This window comes from Ammodytes marinus, assembly GCF_949987685.1.
Source record: "Ammodytes marinus genome assembly, chromosome: 22".
In the NCBI taxonomy this organism is placed as follows: domain Eukaryota; kingdom Metazoa; phylum Chordata; class Actinopteri; order Uranoscopiformes; family Ammodytidae; genus Ammodytes; species Ammodytes marinus.
Window position 1 is genome coordinate 9,141,283 of NC_137226.1, and position 24,700 is coordinate 9,165,982.

At 41.9% G+C, this 24,700-nt stretch overlaps 1 protein-coding gene across 1 annotated transcript in view; it reads left to right on the forward strand.

Annotated features, from left to right (window-relative positions):
- atp2b1a (ATPase plasma membrane Ca2+ transporting 1a) overlaps nt 1–24,700 on the forward strand; it is a 41,498-nt gene that overhangs the window by 11,368 nt on the left and 5,430 nt on the right. Inside the window, exons 3-20 of the mRNA XM_080050732.1 lie at nt 8,528–8,725; nt 9,157–9,414; nt 9,851–9,976; nt 11,095–11,256; nt 11,654–11,692; nt 14,467–14,619; nt 14,809–15,023; nt 15,239–15,481; nt 15,790–16,031; nt 16,557–16,794; nt 19,757–19,936; nt 20,030–20,117; nt 20,207–20,313; nt 20,450–20,641; nt 21,167–21,380; nt 21,492–21,703; nt 21,858–21,965; nt 23,057–23,245. Coding sequence (XP_079906858.1) covers nt 8,528–8,725; nt 9,157–9,414; nt 9,851–9,976; nt 11,095–11,256; nt 11,654–11,692; nt 14,467–14,619; nt 14,809–15,023; nt 15,239–15,481; nt 15,790–16,031; nt 16,557–16,794; nt 19,757–19,936; nt 20,030–20,117; nt 20,207–20,313; nt 20,450–20,641; nt 21,167–21,380; nt 21,492–21,703; nt 21,858–21,965; nt 23,057–23,245 — 3,164 coding nt within the window. The remainder of the gene's footprint in view (nt 1–8,527; nt 8,726–9,156; nt 9,415–9,850; nt 9,977–11,094; nt 11,257–11,653; nt 11,693–14,466; nt 14,620–14,808; nt 15,024–15,238; nt 15,482–15,789; nt 16,032–16,556; nt 16,795–19,756; nt 19,937–20,029; nt 20,118–20,206; nt 20,314–20,449; nt 20,642–21,166; nt 21,381–21,491; nt 21,704–21,857; nt 21,966–23,056; nt 23,246–24,700) is intronic.

The window sequence follows — 24,700 nt, forward strand, 5'->3', positions numbered from 1 at the left end:
GACCAAAAGCAGGGCAATAGACGGCATGAAGCATCTTTCATTCAAGAATCATTACTTAACTATGTGATTTTGACCTTTTCATTTATTGATTATATGGTAAGTGTACAAGGTGCACCATGCAGTTTTGCTGCTTACAATGTCTGTTATTCAGGCCAGTAAGCCATCGTCTGAACTGTGGAGATATTGCTCAATATAAATTTGACTGTTGAGAGAGTGCTTGAGTTGTCCCGACATGCATGTTAGCTGTGTTAAGCTGGTGCGGTCTTGTCATATTTGTAGCATGAGTGACATTCTTTTCAGGTGCGCCAAGATCGTTTTCCGGCATTTGGCCAGTGCCACGGCGACCACTGCCATACCATGGCTTGTGCCGTTCAGTAACGGTAATTGCCAGTCCAAAAGTGGTATTCTGCGACCGGCACGCCCCACCTCCCCCCTATAATTTCACGACAGGTATTGCCTTTACGGCAGCGGCAGGTAAAGCTAAATATAGTTGGTCGTTATTGACACTATATCACAACATGACGCCGTAAATAAATAGATTTATTCATGTCTCTGGGCCTTTCCGTTGTAAGGATATGTGCGATCTGTTTGTTGTTGCTTTTCAAATGACAGATGCTTTATAAAACAGTCGGACTTGCTCCGGTGACGGTAGTTAGCATAGCCTCCTGAGCAGGTTTGACTAATCGATAACAGAGAATTAGCCCTATTTAGCGTTGGGTACAGAGGCAGGTTGATATATCTACCAGGGGATAGCTTTTTTACCATAGGCTCCCGTAGCTCAGCCGGTAAGAAAGTGTCTTAGAGAACAGTAGACCGGAGTTTGCGTCCCGACTGGGTTGATTCTTTATAATGACAGTGCCGTTTCCGAAAGGTCTCAACCGTTCCACACAATGGTTTTTACCTTTTGCCAATGGTCTCTACCGGTCCATAAAATGTTTTTTACCGTTTGCTAATGGTCTCTACCGGTCCATAAAATGGTTTTTACCTTTTGCTAACGGTCTCTACCGGTCCATAAAATGGTGTTTACCTTTTTCCAATGGTCTCAACCATTTCTACACTGACATGCCACTCATATCCTGTGGTATTTGCCGGTTCATACTGGCATAGCACTCGTGATCCAGCTGCAGAATCATTTAATAACAACAAATATATGATTGGCACTACATGATGGAAACATAAATTAACAATGTCAAAAGTGTGAAAAATAAAATGCAAATAAAATAAGTCAGAAACAATTGAATAAAGAACTGTGTGAACAAATTTGTGTGCTGGTCATTATAAAGAATCAACCCAGTCGGGACGCGAACTCCTGTCTACTGTTCTATAAGACACTTTCTTACCGGCTGAGCTACGGGAGCCCTTGGTATAAAAGCTATCCCCTGGTAGATATATCAACCTGCCTCTCTGTACCCAACGCTAAATAGGGCTAATTCTCTGTTATCGATTAGTCAAACCTGCTCAGGAGGCTATGCTAACTACCGTCACCGGAGCAAGTCCGACTGTTTTATAAAGCATCTGTCATTTGAAAAGCAACAACAAACAGATCGCACATATCCTTACAACGGAAAGGACCAGAGACATGAATAAATCTATTTATTTACGGTGTTATGTTGTGATATAGTGTCAATAACGACCAACTATATTTAGCTTTACCTGCCGCTGCCGTAAAGGCAATACCTGTCGTGAAATTATAGGGGGGAGGCGGGGCGTGCCGGTCGCAGAATACCACTTTTGGACTGGCAATTACCGTTACTGAACGGCACAAGCCATGGTATGGCAGTGGTCGCCGTGGCACTGGCCAAATGCCGGAAAACAATCTCGGCGTCTCTCATTCTTTTCTCAGTCTATGCTGCAAAAAAAGAACGTGAACAGTCGAGAGAGACCCATAAGATATCTTTTTTTAAGTAACTTTTGTTATAAAGCACAAATGAATCTCAGATATTGGTTGCACTGTACGTGTGGGTAGGTAGGTAAGGTATGTTTTTGGAATATGAAACTGAATTCTGTATCTGCCATCTTCAGGTTATCAAACATGGTTCTAAAACTAAGTCTTTTGATAAAATTGCTCGCTACCTTACATATCGGAAGCAGCTTTTAGACATTTCAGTTTTTACTTCTGCTGCAATTTGCAACTGTGCTGTACTGATAAGCTTGAGTGGTGGCTCCACACATTATGTTTTCCCTCGCAGCAGGTGCTGTTCCACTTGGTACGCAGCCACTGAGTTTTGATACTTCCACTTTTCAATGAGCTTGTTCTGCACTGGTTTGGGATATTAAGCCATCATTTAAGATTACAGGAGCTTGACAATTGAAAAGGGATTTGTAATTAGTTGGTTGGCCATTTCTCCAACCTCTTAAGCCAATCCTCTGCTAATCCTTCACATTTCCAAGCTCCTTTTTTTTCATCCAAAGAAGTTTGACTAAATTTCTCTGATGAAGCTGTGCCCTGATGTACCACTCTACTTTGACTGGTTTTCAGCACGGTCTGTCAGCCTGGATTAGGCTAAATGTAATTTATCGTGTCACTGCCACAACTGTTTTTTATTCCTACCACATAAAGGCTGGCTATCTCAAAGATCTTCCAGTTAATTTAGATTTCAATCCGCTGGGTTGTGATTCAAATTGAATTTGTTTATTAACATACCAAAACTCCTTGAGTTTGAAAATAACTATTCAGATAGTAAAATGTGCTCTCTAAATTTGGGCCAGTGAAGACTGCCAAAAGATTATTCAAACATTACATTTGTTTGTTTGACAAATGAACTGAATGGTAAAGCCTGAAAAGCATTAATCACCTATTAAACATCTCTAAACTAAAGGGAAGACATTTTCTAACCAACAATTTATTTAGTTGTCTTTGTTTTTCTCAAGGCAAACCACATTTCCATAGTTTTGAGGAATCCCCTTGTGTTTTGGAAAGAGAGAGGCCACCAACACCCCATGCTCTGTCAGTTGGCCTGGTTTTATATATGTATGACTTCCTCTTCTGTTTTGTGTGGCTCTCTATGCTTCTGTACGTAAGCACCTTGAAATAAGTACCAGTTAAGTTTCACACTTCAGTTCCATATCTTGGATGTATTGTAGATGTGTAGTGTAGTCAGATGTTTAGTTAGGAAAGGGGAAATCCACTGTGATTTTGCACGGCAGTGGGGAAGGCAGTGGCGAAGTGGGCAGGCAGGTCGCCTCTGGAGTGCAGGGTCGGAGGTTCGATCCCCCGTCTACCCGCCACATGTCGAAGTGTCCTTGGAACCCCGAATTGCTCCCGAGAGTTTGCTTGCACCCTGCGTGGTAGCTGCTGCTGCTATCTGTGTGTGAATGTGTACAAAACAATGTAAAGCGCTTTGAGACTGTGAAAAACCAGGGAAAAGCGCTATATAAGTGTAGTCCATTTACCATTTACATAACAAATAAATAAAAGAAAGATGATGTCACCTGGGTTACCTTGGCTTGGGCTATGAGTTAAGACATTTTAACAGCCTGCTTTACACATATGGGGTTTGAAAGACAGACATGGGTGTTAACAGGAGGGTCCCATGAAAAGACTTATGAGTTTTGGGAAGTGTAGGTTAATTAGTTAGCCAGAGCTGGCAGATTTGTCAATTGTACATCCCAAGTTGAGGGAAGCAGTGCTGCAATATGGGTTACTTGCTTTTCATGGTCTCGCTTCAGGACATCTGAGCACCTCCTGCATCAGATGTGACCTTTTTTTCTTCTAAATTGTGTCCCCCATCTATTTGTCAGGGCCATACTAAATCACTAGTACTGTTATAACAAATGTATGCATTGTAAATGTATATCACAACTCGTGGTCATAGTATTATGCTCAAGGTATAACAAATGTATGCATTGTAAATGTATATCACAGCTCAGGGTCATAGTGTTGTGCTCAAGGTATACCCAGATGTGTGCATTAAGGCTCCCAAACGCTTTCTCTCTGTCATACTAGTGGCTAGAAGCTGCTTTAAACGCCTAGCGCCTAGAAAAGAAGTAAAATACCTGCAGGAGAGGAGTATTTTTCTGGTTCAGGAATGGTAGAAAATAATGCAGGTGTCGTGCATCTGTCAAAAAAATTCAATTTATACAGCAAGCTTTGCTAGCGAGACTGCATTTCTCTTCTCCCAAAGGGATCCTCTGTTTGCCCTGCATCATTTGACTTATCAAGTAGGCAAGGCCACTCCTCATCAATAGTATTGACAGTGTTCCCCTATTTTTTCACATTTATCATTCCCTGTTGATTGCTATTATAGTGCAGTCAAATATTTGGGTTCCATCCTATTGATCCAGCAGTGGGCTGAAAGGCGTGCACAGTTTGACTGCAATTCACCAAAGCTGACAGGCTCTCTGTGTATCCGTCATGCCAGACTCCCCACCCCCCCATTCAATGGGACGGTTCAGACTGTTAAATGATAGCTTAGCTTGTTTTCATGTCTGGATTTAAAATGATGGGCTTTAGCCAGTAAGTGGGCGTAGCATATATGTCCAACCCCAACTTCTGCTTTTTGTGTCTCCTTTTTATAGAGTGAATTAAAGGTAATGGTGATAATAAAGGAGATAACCGTAGAAACCTAATTTAAGTTATCTATATCACTTTGCGAAATTGATGATTGATCAGAGCCTCTTCTACATTGTATTTGTGTGGACCCTTTGCTTTAATGCAGTCTGTAGTCTAGCCTGTTTCTCTCGTATGGCCTACCAGGTTAAGTAATATCTCTTTCCGTGGTCTTCCCGGAATTCCTTAGTAGAGATTTGCCATTTCTCCACTAAAGTCTATTATCAAATTGCATTTCCTGTCGAATCGTAGGAAAATTCCCTTTAACTTTATTTTTGGAAGTGACCGGATATATTTAAGTAAAGCTGTTGCAGCACTGTTGCTCCATTAGTGGAGCAGAGCCCTGCTTAGTGCTTATTAGCACAATCTGCTTATCTGCAACAATGCCCCAAAATGCCCTGATCACTTAAAATGGCAAAGAAGCATGAGGGAGTACTGGTAATTGCTGAAATGATTTAGCTAGTGTGAGGTTCAGAAATTATTTTAGTATTTTATGGAAACCAAAAAGTTATATCAAATAGCAGGCAAAGTGAGATATGAAATCCTTTGAAATGACCTGTCTTTATTTCCCTCTGTTCCAGTTGCTTCCCAGTGAGAACTTTTTTTTGTATAAACCCTAATAATCAGGTCTATATGTGATGAAAGTATGACTATTAACTTGAGCAGAGGTGAAGGCAATATATTCGAATGGTTAGATTATAACTGTTGAAATCTATTGTGCATACCAAGAATTTGAGTATTCTGCATTTCTTATCAAATACATTGTTTGTATTTTTTCTTGTGTTACAAATTTTACAGAGGACGTTTATCCAAACATACTGACAATACACATGTTTCATAAGAAGGTTCTTTATGGAACTGAACAGGTGATTAGGAGCATTAAATTACAAAGCTCTATTGCTTGTATAGTTCCATTGTGCTGGACAGCTTCTTGGTACATTTCTGCCCGCACACAGTTATGGGAAGTCGGTAAAAGAAAAAAATTGTCACTCTTAAGTGTTGTGATGTAATTGTTGCTGGCCAAGGAATGAAGGTCTACCTTGGACCCCCTCACTGTTTTGCTGAAATGACAGTTCTCTGAGGGGTCAGCCGGGGACAAGCGTCCAAATGAAATGGTTAATGATTAGCTGCTTGACTCTGGGCGCTAAAATGATGTAAGGGACCAAGGCCAACCTATTTTCTGTTTGTGTATCCGACGAAGGGACGACATGTTGATCGTCCTCTTTCACTTGTATTCATTGCTCCAACTCAAAAGGGATAAGGTGGGTGTAAAATTGAATGGGGGTATTAGCTGTCAGCATGTTTTCATTAGAGTTGTAGTGAATCAAGGCGGATGGTGAGAGACAGACAGCCAGGCAGCAGCAACAGACCGCTATGCAGGATAAAGCCCATAGCCTTCTAATGTGATGAGTCATCGTCATTCTTCTCACCTTGCTTTTAGAAAAGCATGCGTTGGTGTTAGGTTGTAATGTCAATTAACATTGTACCTCGTGATACAGGGATATTTTTTCCTGTTAATGAAGTAGAACAAATCTTGTTTGAAGTGTGCAGCGGGCAGATATGTGAAAGATGAAACGGAGAGGATGTGTTTTAAAATACACTGGATGTAAATGGTTCACACTTTGCACCAACAGTGGCTTTACATTTTAGGAATGTGTTGAAGCAATTCATTCACATGTAGTCCCACTGTCATTGATGAGCATTAGTATACTGTACTGTTAGTGATTACACATTGTAGTGAGAATCTACGGAGCCCCTAAAGGGACATGGAGGGAATTTTTTCCCTCCAAAAAAAAATCGTTGAAAAAATCAAAAATCAAACTCGAGATCTCGAGTTCAAAGTCGAGATCTCGAGTTCAAAGTCGAGATCTCGAGTTTAAAGGCTGACCGACTCTGTGCGTGTGTGGCGGTGTAGAATGTGTGTGTGTGTGTTTGTGTGTAAGACCGGAGGGGAAGAGTGAGATACAAATAGGGGTTGGGTTAGAGTGCAAAGGACAGAGACTAATAATGAGTGGAGAGAAGCTGCACTCAGAATAGCAGCCTCTGAATAGGGAAAGGGATTGGTGAGGTCAAGGTATGGACAGACAGAGAAGGACACACACACACACACACACGCACGCACGCAGAATAGAGTAGAGGTACAATGCAAATTATGACACCACATTTGAATAATGAGTCTGTGCACAGACAACAGCAAAAATGGTAAGGTAAGTTGTTCTTATGAAAATGAGACGACTCTCCTTCTCATATGCAAAGAGATGTTGACAAAAAAGGTGGAGAAAGTAGAGCTGCAAAAATAGGTGGATAAATCGATTAACAAATGAACTATTTTGATTAATATCGATTAATCTTTTTTTTTTTATGTTTCTAGCTTCTCTTATGTTAAAGATCAGCTGTTTTTCTTTATCACATATGATTGTGAACTAAATATATATTAGGATCAGATAGAACAGGCTATGTTAATACATTTCCTTGGGCAGTTTCAGGATTTGCTAAATCTTTATGATCATCAAATCAAGTCAAGAAAAGTATCTGCAGATTCAGCGCAATTATCTCCTGAGGTAATTACCTTCCTACGTACTACCTCATTTGGCTACAAGGTGCAAGTTGAGAGCAGTAACAATAATAAATCATTATTTTAAGATGGATCAATTGTAAAACCCAGTTAAAGTGGGAAAACCTGTGACTACAGATAGTTGTATTATCAAGTAATCACTTAAATTGAGTTAGGTTAATCAATCGGCATGTAAAATGTCAGAAAATATTTGAACAATCTATCCCAAAGTGAATACCTTTATCATCAATAAATGGTTGATACATTTTCTGTCATTTTACTAAAAGATTAATCACTTTGCTCTAAAGAAGTTGACCCAAACTGCTTTGTCCTACGGAGCCCCTAAAGGGACATGGAGGAAAAAAAAATGTTTAGCTGAGAAAAAAAAAAAAACATGGAGGAAAAAAAATGTTGGTCGAGATCTCGAGTTCAAAGTCGAGATCTCGAGTTCAAAGTCGAGATCTCGAGTTCAAAGTAAAGATCTCGAGTTCAAAGTCGAGATCTCGAGTTCAAAGTCGAGATCTCGAGTTCAAAGAGAACTCGAGTTCAAACTCGAGATCTCGAGTTCAAACTCGAGATCTCAAGTTTAAAGTCGAACCTCACTCACCGTCACCAATGGTCCATGCATCAAAGGCATATCAATTAATTTATCTATTCTGAGTGCAGCTTCTCTCCACTCATTATTAGTCTCTGTCCCTTGCACTCTAACCCAACCCCTATTTGTATCTCACTCTTCCCTGGCCCCCAATTCTGCTTCCCCTCCGGTCTCACACGCAAACACACACACATACATTCTACACCGCCACACACGCACAGAGTCGGTCAGCATGAATAGAACTGAAAAAACTGTCACGCATCATCAAATGTGCGAAGGCCCTTTTGAATATGTGTCTGTGCCTTGAATGTGCAGGCATTTGAATGGGCGGCGACAGACGCTCTCTGTGCACATGGATGAATGGGTCTCGGGCCAGCCAGACGTGTGAGAGGGATGACTATAACGGGAGAGTAGTATACATAGGGCACATGTGTGTTTAAAGCTGATACAACCCTCTCTAGTCAGTCCAGCATTGTATGTAGAAAAGGCAGTGTATGGGATTCCATTTGACCTTTGCACTCACACTGACTCTTGCATGCCTGAAAGAGGTGAACGTGTTTGACAAGCCAACAGAATGTTGTTGTGCAGTATATTTTCCTCTACAGATTCCAGGCAACAAACAAAAAAAAAGTACACCTCACTGGCTTTTACTTTATGGAGACAAGCGCTCCCCCTGTGAGCTTAATGTCCACAGTAATGCATCCACACAAATTTACACTTTGTTTTTTGATGCGATTTATTTAATACATTTTGTAGTATTATGACATTTGAAAACCTAACTAAAAATCTACTGAACTGACTTTTCTGCTCTTGTCTTTCCCTCGCCCAGGTCTAAGCGGACAGCCCGCGGACATCGAGAAGAGGAAAACAGCGTTTGGGGAGAATTTAATACCGCCCAAAAAGCCCAAAACTTTCTTACAGTTAGTGTGGGAGGCGCTACAGGACGTCACACTGATCATCCTAGAAGTGGCAGCTATAGTTTCACTAGGCCTTTCTTTTTATAGACCTCCAGATGCCGAAAGAGAACGTAAGCAACAACACTTGTTTACAATCCTATCACTTTATTGTGTTTAACTGACCCATGATGCTACGCTAATGGTTATCAGCCTTTTAAAAAGGTGCATTATGCCGTTTCAAGGAAGGGGGATTTGTTTACATTTGCAGAGCCTGCTGTAGTTTCGAAAACATATTTCTCTTCACGTAATTCTTAGTATTGAATAATTCAATCATAAATCAAAACAGAATTATTTTGAGGCACTGGAATATTATGTTATGGATATGTCAGTAGCTTATTCCTGTCTCATTTATTTTGTGAATGTATTAAAATGACATTAAATGCCATCTTCTTAGTGTTTTAAACTGCTTCTATTTGTCTGTTGAGTTTGTGCATTTGATAGGATGATGTCATATGCCTTGGGGGGATTTGTGTCAAAGACTTTTGCCCTGTCCCTTCTTTAGACTGTGGAAAGGCTGCTGGCGGTGTGGAGGATGAAACCGAGTCGGAGGCGGGCTGGATCGAGGGTGCCGCCATTCTTCTGTCCGTTGTGTGTGTGGTGCTGGTGACGGCGTTTAACGACTGGAGTAAAGAGAAGCAGTTCAGGGGCCTCCAGAACCGCATCGAGCAGGAGCAGAGATTTACCGTCGTCCGTGGGGGACAAGTTATCCAAATCCCCGTGGCTGAGATAGTGGTTGGCGACATTGCACAAATAAAATATGGTAAGAACAGATTGTCATTTGAATCATTTACTTATAAATGTGTCAGTTAAGAATGCTTAGGGATGAATCTAATGTAATATAAGATGTGTTCTTAAGATGTGTTCTAAAATAATTGCACATTTTTTTTATATAATTTTTAACTTTTTAATAATGGATCGGATTCTTATAGCACTTTTAATCATACTCAAAGCGCTTTACAGGGTTCCAGGTTCCATTCATTCACACACAGTCATACCGGTGGTGGTAAACTACCGTAGTATCCACAGCTGCCCTGGGGCAGACTGACGGAAGCGCAACTGCCATTCCGGGCGGGGATCGAACCTCTAACCCTTCGATCATTGGCCGACCCGCTCTACCATCTGAGCCACAGTCGCCCCAAATGATACACTATTGTTCATCTTAATTTAAAGACGTGCCTTGTCTGTGTGCATTTCAGGTGACCTTTTACCTGCTGACGGAGTCCTCATCCAAGGAAACGACCTGAAGATCGATGAGAGCTCCCTCACTGGGGAATCGGACCATGTCAAGAAAACGCATGAAAAAGATCCAATGCTGTTGTCAGGTAACATGAATTTCTCTGTTTTTGCTAGACCTCTTAACTTTTTTCTGAAGAAGTTAAGATTATCTTATAAACATCTTCAAAACTGACAGAGCTGAGTTTAATAATAAGATGCATGTTCAGTCGTTATAGAAAAATAAACAAAAGGTAACCCTCGTAGAATGTCATTGTGTCAAAAAGCTATATTTTTTAATAGACTTTGAAGATATAATTTGGACACAGTTCAATGGGGAAACTGACCCTAATCTTTCTTTCCTTGATTTTTAAATTGATATTTGATCTGCTCTTTGAAAGAGCTTTTTGAAACTCCACACTATCAATAAAAGCATCCGAAATGCTCAAAAATATTAAAACATAATAGTGAAAGTGAATGTGGTGTCCCCCATTCTGCCGCTCAGTGTAATCAAGTATGAGCCATCCACTCTCCACAGATGTGAAGCTGTAATAGGTCTCGGTGTTGCTACGTGGAGACGCCGCTCCGTGTGTGTGTGTGCATTGCTCAATCAATGCTTTTTGATTTCCCTTAGCACAGGCAGGTAATCTCTCCCCATTTTCTCTTCTGTTATTTGCTTGTTCTGTACAAATGGACAAGGTTTCCCCATGTCTTGAGAATAATCTAGACCCAGAGATATTAAACTTTGGAGAAACCCTGTTGTGACCTCTCTCAGTATTCCCTTAATTCACCCGGACTGACAATTGGCTTTTGATTAAAGGCCGTTGATTAAAGGTTTGGCGGGTAATTGCATCAGGGACTGTGTTTCCTTCTCTATTTACTTGCTAATGCATCATTCCTTTTGTATTTATTGAGAAACCTGCATTTATTTTGTCCTTCTTGTGCGTAGCTGTGTTGAAAGCCTGGCATAACCACCTTCTCAGTAAGCAAAGGAATCTAGCTCAACATTAAGTCTGGAGCAAAATATAAAACTCCAAGCAAGAAGCATGTAGATATGTATATTTAGTCAGGTCTAAAGCTACTGCACCAAGTATAAACGAAAAGGTGGTGCAAGTCATTTTGGAAACAAAGTGAAGCATGGTACAAATAATTCAGTCGTATCCAGTACGTAGCCAGTGCCCTCTCTTCCATTATTGACTCAAGTTCTCTTTTCCTCCTCTGTCCAAAGGCACCCATGTAATGGAAGGCTCAGGGAAAATGGTGGTCACCGCTGTGGGTGTCAACTCTCAAACTGGAATCATCATGACTCTGCTCGGCTCGGCCGAAGAAGATGAGGAGGAAGCGGAGGAAAAGAAAAAGGAAAAGGAGGAGAAGAAGAAACAGAGGAAAAGTTAGTAACCTGGCTGTTTATTTCCCTTACTATTTCTTGGGTTGAACATTCTAGTAAGACATTTTTTTTGTGTTGAAAGCAAAAAGGGTTAAGACTGTGCAGGAAAAAATTGCTACGTTGGCATGAGTGTTGCATTCACAATAAGAACAAAGGTTACGCTAGTTAGGCAGGCCTCTTCAGCAGGATATGCAAGGTGAGGCTCTGCAGTTAATGTAAAAGAATGTTTTTTAAATGTCATGGCAGTGGTTTATTGTTTTGAAAGAACTCTTAGTTAATCGAAGGGAATTGACATAGTTATATAACCGATAATATACATACCGTAATATTTTACAATCCTGTTTAATGATAAAGTTACTGTGTTTTGTCTACCACTAACTACTACTGTATTTCTCCACAGACAAGAAGCAGGAGGGAGCCGCGGAAAATCGGAAGAAAGGTAAGTTGCTTACACTTGCACATACACAAACACACACACAACCATATATAATTGCCTCATGGCTTAGGGCTTTATGTATTAGCTTTATCAGTATCTCCCTCCCCATTTCACAGCACTGGATGTAGGTTAAAGCGTTGTTAATAATTGCCTAAAGGGGTTTAATGCAAGTAATGAGGAGTTGCATGTTTTCACATGACCCTGATGCGGTGTTTACTGCTCTTGCCTATCCGTTGTGCTGTCTGCCCATGCCTTCTGTCTCCATCTCCTCTTCTCTGTCGTCCTTCCCTGGCACGTTGCGCTTTGAGCAGCAGGTGCTACCGAATCCAGTTAGAGCGATTAGTGCTGGGGAGATTAAAGCCATGTTACAATTCTGGGGCCAGAACATCTGCTTTCCCGCCCATCTCTCTGCTCTACTCTCCCTCTGGGCCACACAATTTGATTGTTATTGATGTCCCTATCGGAGCTATTCAGTCAAACTGTTAAGGCTCGCAGTGGTGCAATTTTCAGACTGACAGCGACGGTAATGCTGTTTGGTGGTAACTCGGCCAGCTAGCCAGGCTTTACTTTTTGTCCTGCTGGGACACTATGATGAGTAGTTGCTTGGGTCTGTGACCACAAACCCTGGCACTAGTCCCTGGTTCACAGATTCCCTCTGCCTGCCAGGAATCAACAGTAATCCTTTAGACTGAGATTACACAGGCCATGTAAGTGCAGAACAAGCCACAGTCCACAGCAGCTGCAGGAGCCCCTCCTTCTTGCTGCATGCATGCATGCATTCACAAACGAAACAAAGCCACTGCCCAAATGCTGCATGCTAGTAATATCAGCTAAGTGAGAGAGGAGAAAGAGGTTTTCAGTTGTCCTGTAGAAGCAGTAGCCTCATTGCCCGGCAGAGCTAATGATTTTATCATGGTGGTGAGCAACATGACAGAGACCGGCCCCTGTTGGCCCTGCTTGCTGCCTCTCTCTCGGTCTCTCCCTCCCTCCCGCCTTTGCCATTAGAGGCATTGCGTCTCCAAGGTTACCAGGTTAGATGTGGGTTTGGGATTCCTGAGGGATGTTGAGGAAGAGATGAAAGAGACTTCTGGGGCAACAACTGCTGTGGTTGCTGTCGAAGGAGGAGGCCATTCCTCAGACAGATCCCACTGCTACTAGGAAGTTAACCTGTTCTTTCAACCTTTTAGGTGGGAGGCTGTTTATTACACTTCTGACTCTTCCAGCTAATTACTGTGCCGTCATATCACTGCTGAATTTTTTTTAAACATTTTATTAACCTTTATTTTTCCAGGAATATTCTCATTGATATTCAAAATCTCTTTTTCAAGAGAGTCCTGGCCAAGAAGGCTGCATAAAAACATAAACGTTTCACATTAAAAAACACAATTTCACACTTTAAACAAGACACAAAACACAATAAAAATTTTTAATTAAATAAAAAGTCACAAAGCATCAATCTCATTGGCAGTAAGTCAGTGTTCAGTAACCGGGCATGTACAGTTTGTGGTTAAATAGTCCTTAATCCTGCTTTTGTAATTGTTCATGGTGATAAGGGATTCAAGTTTAAGGTGTTCCTGTAGCTTACACCATGATGAGGGGGCAAAAGATTTATAGGCACTTTCACCAAACGTAGTGCGAGTCCGAGGAACGTTATACATAATCAAACTGCTAGAACGAGTGATACAAGCACTGTTTGTTCTAGGAACCATTAGACAACACAAATAAGGAGGCAGATCGTGCAAAATTGCCTTATAAAGAAACATATACCAGTGTTCCATCCTACGGGTGTATAAGGAAGACAGACCAACTTTCTCATACAATTTACAATGGTGTGTTCGGAATCCAGAGTTTGAGACAAACCGTAATGCTGCATGGTACACAGAATCTAGCATTTTCAGAGATGATGAATTTGCGCGCATATATAAAATATCACCATAATCAATTACAGATAAAAAAACGACTTGGACAATTTTCTACCTGGCACCAAAAGAAAAACATTTATTTCTGTACAAGAAACCCAGTTTCATTCTTAGCTTTTTAGTAAGACACTCAATGTGATGATTGAAAGAGATATTTTCTTCTAGAAAAAAGCCCAGGTACTTGTACGATTGTACATAAGTACATTGGCATTTTACATCCCATGGATGGAAGCAAGAAAAGCATTACCATGATTTTGAGTGATGTAACATCTCGTCCCCACTTGAAAGTCACTTTTCATTTGATCCGTTATCTTGAAATGTAGTTCTCGGTTATGTATTTGAAGTTTTTCCATTATACCTTAGTTTCATCATGCTGTTTGAAGCTTCTGTGACTTGAACCCCACTAAACCACATAGTCTAAAAGTAAAAAAAAAAAAAAGTTGAGATTAACTAACTAAAATACAGTTTTGTATGTCATAGGTTCAAATATAGTTTATTCATTCACAGATGTAACAGGAAGGTTTTGTTTCAGCTCTTGCAAATGTATGCAAATAGGCAAATCATTTGGCGACTGAGTAAAGAATGCATCTCTTGTGTGTCATTTGCTGATTTGTTACAACTGCTAGACTGGTTGGAGCAGAAATCCTTTTCATTTCAGACAAGTGCTTCATCCATGACACATGGAAGGCTATTAAAACATACAGACCTTAAAGACTGTTGCTTTTATGTAAAAATCTAATTCTGTACATTACATTTGTGTGCACTGCTTATCATCACTTATTTGCAATGGCCATTACTTAAGTGTATCTGTCAGGCCATTTCATGTACCATATTTCCCCTTTTTTTTCTTTGCTGTAGCTAAAGCACAGGATGGTGCCGCCATGGAAATGCAGCCTCTGAACAGTGACGAGGTAGAGGCGGAGGAGAAGAAGAAAGCAAATACTTCAAAGAAAGAGAAGTCCGTTCTCCAGGGCAAACTGACCAAACTAGCTGTACAGATTGGAAAAGCCGGTGAGTACGGACACACATAAAAACACATGATTCCGGCAGAGCTGAATGCTTAAGAAGTTGTTAAACATACAAATTGTATGTGCTTGGGCTCTCCCAACAGAATTTCTTCCATTTTAAAAGTAACACATTTTGTACATAATATTCCATACGATTGCTTTAATCGTCCCCTTTCCTCCGTTCTTCCTTCAGGACTGATTATGTCGGCCATCACTGTCATTATCCTGGTGGTGCTGTTTGTAGTGGACACCTTCTGGATCCAGAATCTGCCCTGGGTCAAGGAGTGCACCCCCATCTACGTTCAGTTCTTTGTCAAATTCTTCATCATCGGCGTGACCGTCCTGGTGGTGGCTGTTCCCGAGGGCCTGCCGCTCGCTGTTACAATCTCCCTGGCGTACTCCGTTAAGGTAAAGTCTGCTAACCAAAGTGCGGACAAGCTTTAAACTTTAGCCTATTAAAACAAGCAGGGCCAGGCTTTTAAGTCAGGGAGACTTGGTTAACTGAAACCCTAAAGCCAATGCTAAGATCCCCTCCTATGCTGAAGTCTTAAGAGCTTTATCCAATCAAGCAGCCATTACCGTCAACATATAATCATTTCATACTTTGTTTTATCACCGTACAGAAAATGATGAAGGACAACAACCTGGTGCGTCATTTGGATGCCTGTGAGACCATGGGCAACGCAACAGCAATCTGCTCTGACAAGACGGGTACGCTAACCATGAACCGCATGACTGTGGTGCAGGCCTGGCTCGCTGAGAAATACTACAGGAAGGTCCCTGAGCCCGAGAGTGTCCCCGCCTCCTCTTTAGACTTGCTGATTCTGGGCATCGCTGTCAACTGCGCCTACACTACTAAGATCATGGTAGGCCTCAATGAAGCAATGTCCCTCAGTCTACAGGGTTCCCACAGTCATGACATGTCTGGAAAAGTAAATAGTTTCTTGAATTACTATTGTTTAAATCTAGCTTGCTTGCATATTATTGCGAAACAGGCAAACCTACTTCAAGCTACTAAAATACGGTTATGGAAATTGGGAAAAAATGTCATGGAATATGTTTGAAATTGTATTCTTAAAAAGTGTGTGGGAACCCTGCCTCTATGAATGAACAATGTATCACCATGAGCATAGCATTGCATACTTTACACTCTCTTCCCCATTTTTCCCCTCAGCCTCCAGAGAAAGAAGGTGGGCTGCCCCGCCAGGTGGGCAACAAGACAGAATGTGCCTTGCTGGGCTTTTCCAATGACCTGAAGCGCGACTACCAGGCTATTCGCCAGGAGATCCCCGAGGAGAAACTATACAAAGTCTACACCTTCAACTCCGTCCGCAAGTCCATGAGCACCGTGTTGAAGATGGCCGACGGCAGCTTCCGTATGTTCAGCAAAGGCGCCTCGGAAATCCTCCTAAAAAAGTAAGAAACCTGTCTTCGTCTTTGGTGCTCACTCCGCATGTTCTCCAACGTATGAAGTGTGTGACCACTTTTGTGCACATAAATTATTTTAATCGATGAATTGATTATTCCATAGATATTTTTCTTTACTTGTTCCAGCCGGCCAGTCTTTGCAGTAACTGATATGTGTAATGGCTTAAGCAGCTACCCACCCAAGCCCCTTACTTTGCGACTTAAAAACAGGCGCTGAGAAAATGAGCCCGTAACAACTCTGTAAGCCTCTTAACCAAGCAGGCTTCTTTTTAACCCACAGAGGACCTAGTGGGACTTTCTTACTACTCCATCTCGCCATTCAAATGCTTTGTCTTCTCTGCCCTTAACCCTTTATCTCATCTAAATGATTTCCTCCCTATTCATGATTCTCGGCCGTAGCTCGTCTAATGCCTGTCAGTCTATGAATATATTGCCCTTCTGCACTCGCTACACACCTCTTTTTTTTCTCTCCTCTACTCTTGCATATTAAGATTTGCCCTTTTCACCTCCTAGGTGCTATAAAGTTCAGACAGCAAACGGCGAGTCCAAGGTGTTTCGCCCGCGGGACAGAGATGACATGGTGAATAAAGTGATTGAGCCCATGGCCTCCGAGGGCCTGAGGACCATCTGCCTGGCGTACCGTGATTTCCCTCCCAGCGAGGGGGAGCCTGACTGGGACAATGAGAACGACATCCTCAGTGGACTGACATGCATCTGTGTGGTGGGCATTGAAGACCCCGTCAGACCCGAGGTTAGTGCTCACACAGGCAGGGAGATGCACACATCAGCATGGGGCTACGTCAAAATGGTGTTTTTTATTGAAACGTGATGAAATTAAAATATTATTTATTATTATTATTATTTCATATGATGTGTTGACATCACAATAGTATCTAGAATCGTACTTAAAGGGAGTGTGAAAAGTCATCCATCAATGAGAGGAATGAGGCACAAACTCATTCAAATATGAGGAAGACGGCACACATTTTCAGATATTTTCATCTGGATTACATTCATTAAATGATTTACTTAATTTAGCTTTCAGGGTCAGTTCTTTTCACTGGACTGTTAGGCACCTATGCTTTCTGAGTAAAGCAAGAACATGTAATGAAAGGACATGCCATGAGCAGTGGCTCCACTTTGGCGCAAGCATCAAATCCTGAGCCAGCGTAGGAGTAATGGTATTGAGGCTTTTGAGGGAGCAGTTCCATGGTGAGGCAACTAAACAAATGTTTGAAATAAAACTGGCTCATTAGCTTGCAAGATGATCCACTTTCTTTTTCATTTACTTTGGCTTTCTGCCATGTTTTGCTGGGCATACAGGAAAAAAAGCGCTCTATCAGCTTGATTGCTGGAAACAACTGCCAGTGGTTTTGAGTAGGGGTGTAACGGTACACTAAAGTCACGGTTCGGTACGTACCTCGGTTTTGAAGTCACGGTACGGTACAGTACGGTACAGTTCATAGTTAAGGGAGAATGAACAGCTTTAGCTGTCAGTAACTAGCTGACAGTATGTAACATACAAATAAAATGCATAACAAATATAAAAATACTGCTGCAATTCTCCAATAAATAAAATACTTATTAAATACTAGTGTAGGTGCAGTAACTAAAATTGCAATGAAAAAATATACAGTAGGCTATTAATGGGCCTTTTTGACTTTAAAAAAAGAAAATATTGATGCAGCTCTCTTAACCCATTGATGACTATTGCAATCTAGGATGCATGTCCTTAATGCCTGAGGGTTTTCTGAAAAAATAGTACGAATTGTCAAGTCTACCAAAACCTTAATATCTAAGCCTGCGTAGCACATAGAAACATGAAATAAAATACATTTAAAAGTTAAGGTTCACAGGTTTTATTTAAACATGCTCCCTTAGCGCTTACAGACCAACACATTTTTCTAAAAATCGTCAACATTAGATGGGGGAGAAAATAAATAAATAATATAAAATATTTAAAAATAATGTGCTAAATGAGGTTATAATCCTGCTTCCTTTTAGCATGGATAGTAGTGACTGAGTGTGCAGTGGAGGGATAAAGATAGACAGATATAGGAAGGAGAAGATCGCTTTATTTTATCATTTAGTTCAGTTATCACTGGCACCATAAATCCGACTTCCCAGTAGGCTACAACTGGAACGCAGACTGACTCCTGCTGTCGGGAGCCGATCAGCTGGTCCAAACGGCTGTATACCACGGAGATGAAAACGAAACTGAAACTTAACTATCGCCTGGCTGGGCTGAATTTGAGTTGGAGCAGCAAAATATAGCCTAAATTCATAAATATTGTTAATAAATAGATGCAATGTGTTGTGTGATTTTCGTCAGTAGCCTATAGTAGACCTAGATGCTGCGCTCCGAACGCCACAAACTGTTCTGTAATAGGCCTACACTATCGCCCCGTATTTTTTTTATTATTTGTTTATATTTTTTTTATTGGCGTGATTTTCGGCAAACCACACAACTTTTGGGTGGTCAAGTGGTCTTAAAAAATCAACAAACCCCACCTCACCAGTGACGGTGCACTCTATGTTGTGCACGCCATGAAAATTAGATAAAGTAACAATACTGCGTTACACAGCATCAGGCAGGAGATACAATGTGGCATCATTTTTTCTTCACGGTAATGGTGATAGTAACACCTGGATGTTGCCTTCTAAAATGCGCATGCATGTTCGACGTGTTGCCGCATAGGCGATCGCAGTGAAACAATGCCCCTTCTGCCGACATTGTTCCAAACGTCTATCACTGTTTTCATAATTCACCTGGAATCTTAAATTATCTCTCAAACGGGATTTGAATAACAGGGGGACGCCTCCAAGCTCCGGTTTCCTGTTGACTTTCGTCATGCAGTTCGCTCTCTGTTCGATAGCACTGTATAACATCTTTATTTGCACTACTGATAGACTGTAAACGAGGGGGGAACGCTGCTACAACTGCTAGTAGGGATGCAAACGGAACACTAGAGCGGAGATCTGTTTATCTCTTGCTCTGACCGCAGCTGGGAGGGACTGCTGCGTGAAAACTCGGCCGCCTGTCAGTGCTCTGGGACGGGGGGAGTGGCCGCGGAGTCACCCGCTGCTCGTTTAGAAGTTAAGAGCGATACATGCTTTAGCGACAGCCAGGGTCTCCAAAAGTCACCAATAACACCAGAAGAAGCGGCTAGAGGTCGCTGGTCGCTTTTTTTGAAAAAAGAGTCGCCAGAGGGGTCTGAAAAGTCGCTAAATATAGCGACAAAGTTGCTAAGTTAGCAACACTGCCTGACCCTCATGCTCACCATGGAGATAAGAGACTCTCATTCGCTGGCTGCTACTGCGCACGTGCGAGCCGAGCCGGAGGCTAAATGGTCCGGGGGGAACTCCGACGACAAGTTTTAAGTTCCACACAGCAAAACAAGCCTGTACATTCGCCATATAACGCTATGTACGCCACGAACGGACCGCGGTCCACCTCTGTAACACCAAATACGTGCCTGTACCGTCACGGTACGGTACAAATACATGTACCGTTACACCCCTAGTTTTGAGGTGGCTTGTTGAGAGCAAAGGGACTCCATTCTAAATTTGCTTCACCTGAACAAACCTTTACAGTAGAACATTCAAATTATTTGATTCAATGTTAAAATGTAACAGTGTAACTAAGCTTAACTTTTACTTGACATCCCCAAGAGAGATGAAAAAATGAGACGCATTTCATTCCCGCTTTCCAGGTTCCAGACGCCATAAAGAAATGCCAGCGTGCGGGCATCACGGTGCGCATGGTGACAGGGGACAACATCAACACAGCTCGAGCCATCGCCACCAAGTGTGGCATCCTGCTGCCCGGAGATGAATTCCTCTGCATGGAGGGCAAAGAGTTCAACCGACGGATACGCAACGAGAAAGGAGAGGTGGGCCCTTCAGCCAAAATACCACTATACCTCACAGACTGTTTACAATGTACTGTTGGGATTCTATTAGGGTTCTGTCTGTCATGTTTCTAGATTGAACAAGAACGCATTGACAAGATCTGGCCCAAACTACGAGTACTGGCTCGCTCTTCCCCCACAGACAAACACACCTTAGTGAAAGGTAGTTCTGTTCTTCTGGTGTGGCTAAAATATGTAAAGGATGCTTTGTTTGGTCGCATTTGAAATATTCCTATTTTACTTTTTGCCTAGGTATTATCGACAGCACAGTGTTAGAACAGAGACAAGTTGTAGCAGTGACGGGAGATGGTACTAATGATGGTCCTGCCTTGAAGAAAGCCGATGTGGGCTTTGCTATGGTGAGTTTACTATCTCTTATTTAAGTTAAGGTCAAATATGTCATTTTCTTATCTTGCATATGTACAAAACAATTTCCGAGCCACAACTGAGTAATACCACCGTGAAACATGTTAAATCATTGCTCTTGTCTTTCAGGGCATTGCGGGCACAGACGTAGCCAAGGAGGCGTCTGACATCATCCTGACCGACGACAACTTCTCCAGCATCGTCAAAGCCGTGATGTGGGGACGCAACGTCTACGACAGCATCTCCAAGTTCCTCCAGTTCCAGCTCACTGTCAACGTGGTGGCCGTCATAGTAGCGTTTACAGGAGCCTGCATTACACAGGTTGGCACCAAAAATTCATAAAAAAGTTTAACTAGTTCACACTTTGATTCATCAACCATGGAGTTGATTCAGCTGGCAGCAACACACTGAAATAACTATAACGCTTTATTTCAGATCAATTTATCAGTTTCAGATCAAGCAATAATAAAACCTCAGGAGGGACAGATGTCAAATGGAGGAAATACAAAAATGTGCTGTGCACCTTCAAACTGGCTCATATGCTGCATGCTGCATTTTCTTTCATCAGAGATCTTCCTCACGCATTAGAAATATCGAGTGAAATGTGAAATTCCTTAATGATTTTGTTTGTTAATGAACTGAGCTGTGTTCTGCATCCTAAAGCAGTGATTTATATCTATTATTTCAGATATGTTTTACGTATTCAATATATTTTGCATATATCTAATTTTCTTGATTTTCAAAAATAAAACTAAAACTAAATTTCTCTTAGTGATTTTTGAGATATTACAGTGATGTGAATCTTTTGATGGATTATTTTTTCCCCTCTCTCTCTCTCTCCCACAGGACTCTCCACTGAAAGCAGTGCAGATGTTATGGGTCAACCTCATCATGGACACCTTTGCTTCACTGGCCCTGGCCACAGAGCCGCCCACAGAAGCCCTGCTGCTACGGAAACCGTACGGCCGCAACAAGCCTCTCATCTCCCGCACTATGATGAAGAACATCCTGGGCCAGGGAGTCTTCCAGCTAGTCATCATCTTCACTCTGCTCTTTGCCGGTGAGAGACAGCACTACTGTGTGTGGTTCAGTGGACTTTTTTTTTTGTATGCGCATTAGCCAATTATTCAATTGTATTTCAACAAACTGCTCTCTTGATTGCTTCCTATAGGAGAGCAAATATTTGACATTGACAGCGGCAGGAACGCCCCCCTCCACGCGCCGGCTTCCGAACACTACACCATCGTTTTCAACACCTTTGTGCTGATGCAGCTTTTCAACGAGATCAACGCCCGCAAGATCCACGGCGAAAGAAATGTCTTTGATGGCATCTTCAACAACCTCATCTTCTGTAGTATTGTCTTTGGTACCTTCATTATACAGGTAAAATAGACCCGGGCTTTCTTGTGGCTACTAATTTGTTGGTGGTTCATGTGAATTTGCTTTGTTGATGATGACTTCCTCGAGATTCAAAACCCTGCAAAGTTTTCATCTAAAAGTTGTTCTCTAATTAACACCGTCTTCCTGTCTCCTGTAGTTCGTCATAGTGCAGTTCGGAGGGAAGCCGTTCAGTTGCGTGGCTCTGACCATCGACCAGTGGCTGTGGTGCACTTTCCTGGGCTTCGGCTCTCTACTATGGGGACAGGTATGATGTGACCATACAGCAGAGCTTCATCTTCGTCTCTGATTGGCTGGATGCAAAAAAACATGGTGTGACACTGCCCCCCTGTGTTGGAGTTGGCTAAGTGGGTGTCTAATGGTGGCCAAAGAAGTGTAACAGTACAGAATGTTCTGCTGCTGGGGAGACACGGATAAGGACAAAATTAATATTGAACCAATGTTTGAGCAAATCATATGGTGTAGTCTTACTGCATAGAACATGGCTTAAGTTTACATTGTTATATTGGCCCTTAAGTGTTTGTCACAATTATTAATATTTTTTATATTTTATATATATATAATGTATCTTTTAGAATATATATTTTTTAGAATATTTTTTTTTTTTTGGCCTATTTCAGTTTCAATTATCTCTGGTTTGTCATTTTTGACAGTGAGAGATTGAGGGTTGAAATTCCTCACTGCTGCTGCTGACAATGGCAGATAGTCATAATACATGTTTGATGTTATTCTAGTTTGCTCTTACTGCCCACACTCGTCCTACTGAGCAGTGCACACACTCCGTCATTATCCACTCTCATCAATCTAAAAATAATGGCGTTGCCAACGTTTTCTGGCAAGACTCAAGTAAACAGGGGCGGCTGAGCGCATGCAAGCTCACAGTTGTAGAGCTGAGAAAGCAGCTGAAGATAATTGGTTCCAAACAAGAGATTGTCCAAAAGAAGGAACTCCTGCCTTTTGCCAGTAAGGTGCTCATTTCTGAGTGCTGTGCTGTTACTGCCATTTGCTTTTAAATGGGATAAAGGGAAGGAAGGAGATGTACTTTCCATCGGTTATAAATAAAGTGCAGTAAGCCATAAGGATATAACATTAATTCTTAATTTTAAATAAATAATAATAAATAATTATTGACTGTATGAAGTCAGTATATTGGCAGTTCTAACCTGCAAACCTGCGGTTAACTTCCGATAGTATAACAGGGCAAAGCGGCATATTACAGGCGCTTTCAGCAGTGGGTCGTATGCTCAATCACCTTTTTGTTTTAACTCACCATTTGGAGGTGAGGACAGTTAACCAGATAAAAAAAATCTTACGGAGTACAACTTCAATGCTATTCAGGTGATCTCCTCGATACCCACCAGCCGCTTAAAGTTCCTGAAGACGGCGGGTCATGGCACACACCAGGAGGAGATCCCCGACGAGGAGCTAGACGACATGGAGGAGATGGAGGAGATCGACCACGCAGAACGAGAGCTGCGCCGTGGTCAGATCCTCTGGTTCAGAGGCCTCAACCGCATCCAGACTCAGGTAACCAGTCTACACACAACGCACACCACACACCCAAGGGAATCACAAGCCATAAAAACCTTTTAACTCTCTGATTTGCTTTAGAATCAATGCGTTTGTCCTCTCTCTCGGCATTGGTTAAAGAATGGCTTGTGCTCTAAAAAAAATAAAATAAGCCTTCCCTCTAATTTGTTCTCTTCTGCTTCTGAGCTAAAGCTGGTTCCTATGCCCTTTTTCCTGGCTCGTTCTGAATCCACCTGCTAAAGCGCCACCATTTTTGAAGGTACTGATGAGAAGCAAGTGAATTGGAATTGGATGGAAAGCACGCTCAAAAGAGAGTATTGGCATGGCTTTAGCCGGAAGTTACAGAAGGATTCTGCAGAGAAAAGAGTGAAAGTCAAGTCAGATTTTTTTTTCTCCCTCCAATCAGAGCCTTTAAACCCAACCAGGCCCCCTTTTTTCATTTTTTTTCAACTATGTCTAAAATCCAATTACTACGTGACAATTTCTCTATGGTTACTGGTGCCTTTTCTTCACCTTTTTTCTCTCTTTTCTCTCTCCTCTGGCTGTGTTTTGTTTTATATTTCCTCTGGGCTTCTTCTCCTGTCAACGCTGTCCCGATTCTTTGCAGATGGATGTAGTGAGTGCTTTCCAGAGTGGAACTTCCTTTCAGGGGGGCCTAAGGCGGCAGGCCTCCAACTCCAGCCAGCAACAGCACGATGTAACCAATGTTTCTAGCCCTACACATGTAGCCTTTACTACTACTACCACTACTGCCACTCCCGCCAGCACCGCTTCTGCCACTGTGGGGTGTGAGTGCGTGTTCTCCTCTAGTGCATGAGACTTTATTTTTTATTTTCATATCTCTTCTGTTCTTCTAACATCTTTCCTCCTCCACTCTTCTTCTCACCTAACGTTGACACTTTTACTCTCTCATGCTCCTACAAAAAGACATCAAAAATACCACATCTTCCATGTTGCTTCAACCAAACTGCTGTTTATATATATCTATATATATGTTCCCCTCCCTGTAACCTAGGTCGCTTCTATTGCCCAGGTGTTTTTTCTCTGTGTCTTCATGTTTTTTCTGTTCTGCTTCTGCTTTGGTCTCAGAAAAAAAGGAATTGTTTAACTGTTATCTCTGGGGGGGATAATATGTATTAACTATTTGACAAAAAACCTTATTTTGGATTGACAGTCACCAGGTTGTGTCTGCAGCTTTCTCAGTCCGCTCTGCACCCCCCTGTAGCAGCCATGGGTCTGTGTCGCAGCTCTCTAGTTCCCTTTGCTGGGTAAATGTTTTGAGTATACGCCCATGATCACGCTATAAAAACAAATTATAGAGACTAAACCATGACACGGACCCTCCACTTAATGTGACAAAATCTACCCAAATATCAGTGAACATCATAATGACCTTCTTCTCCAGCTCTGGCTGTTTCTGGGAGTTTGCTGGGAGAAGAAGAGGGTGTTTTA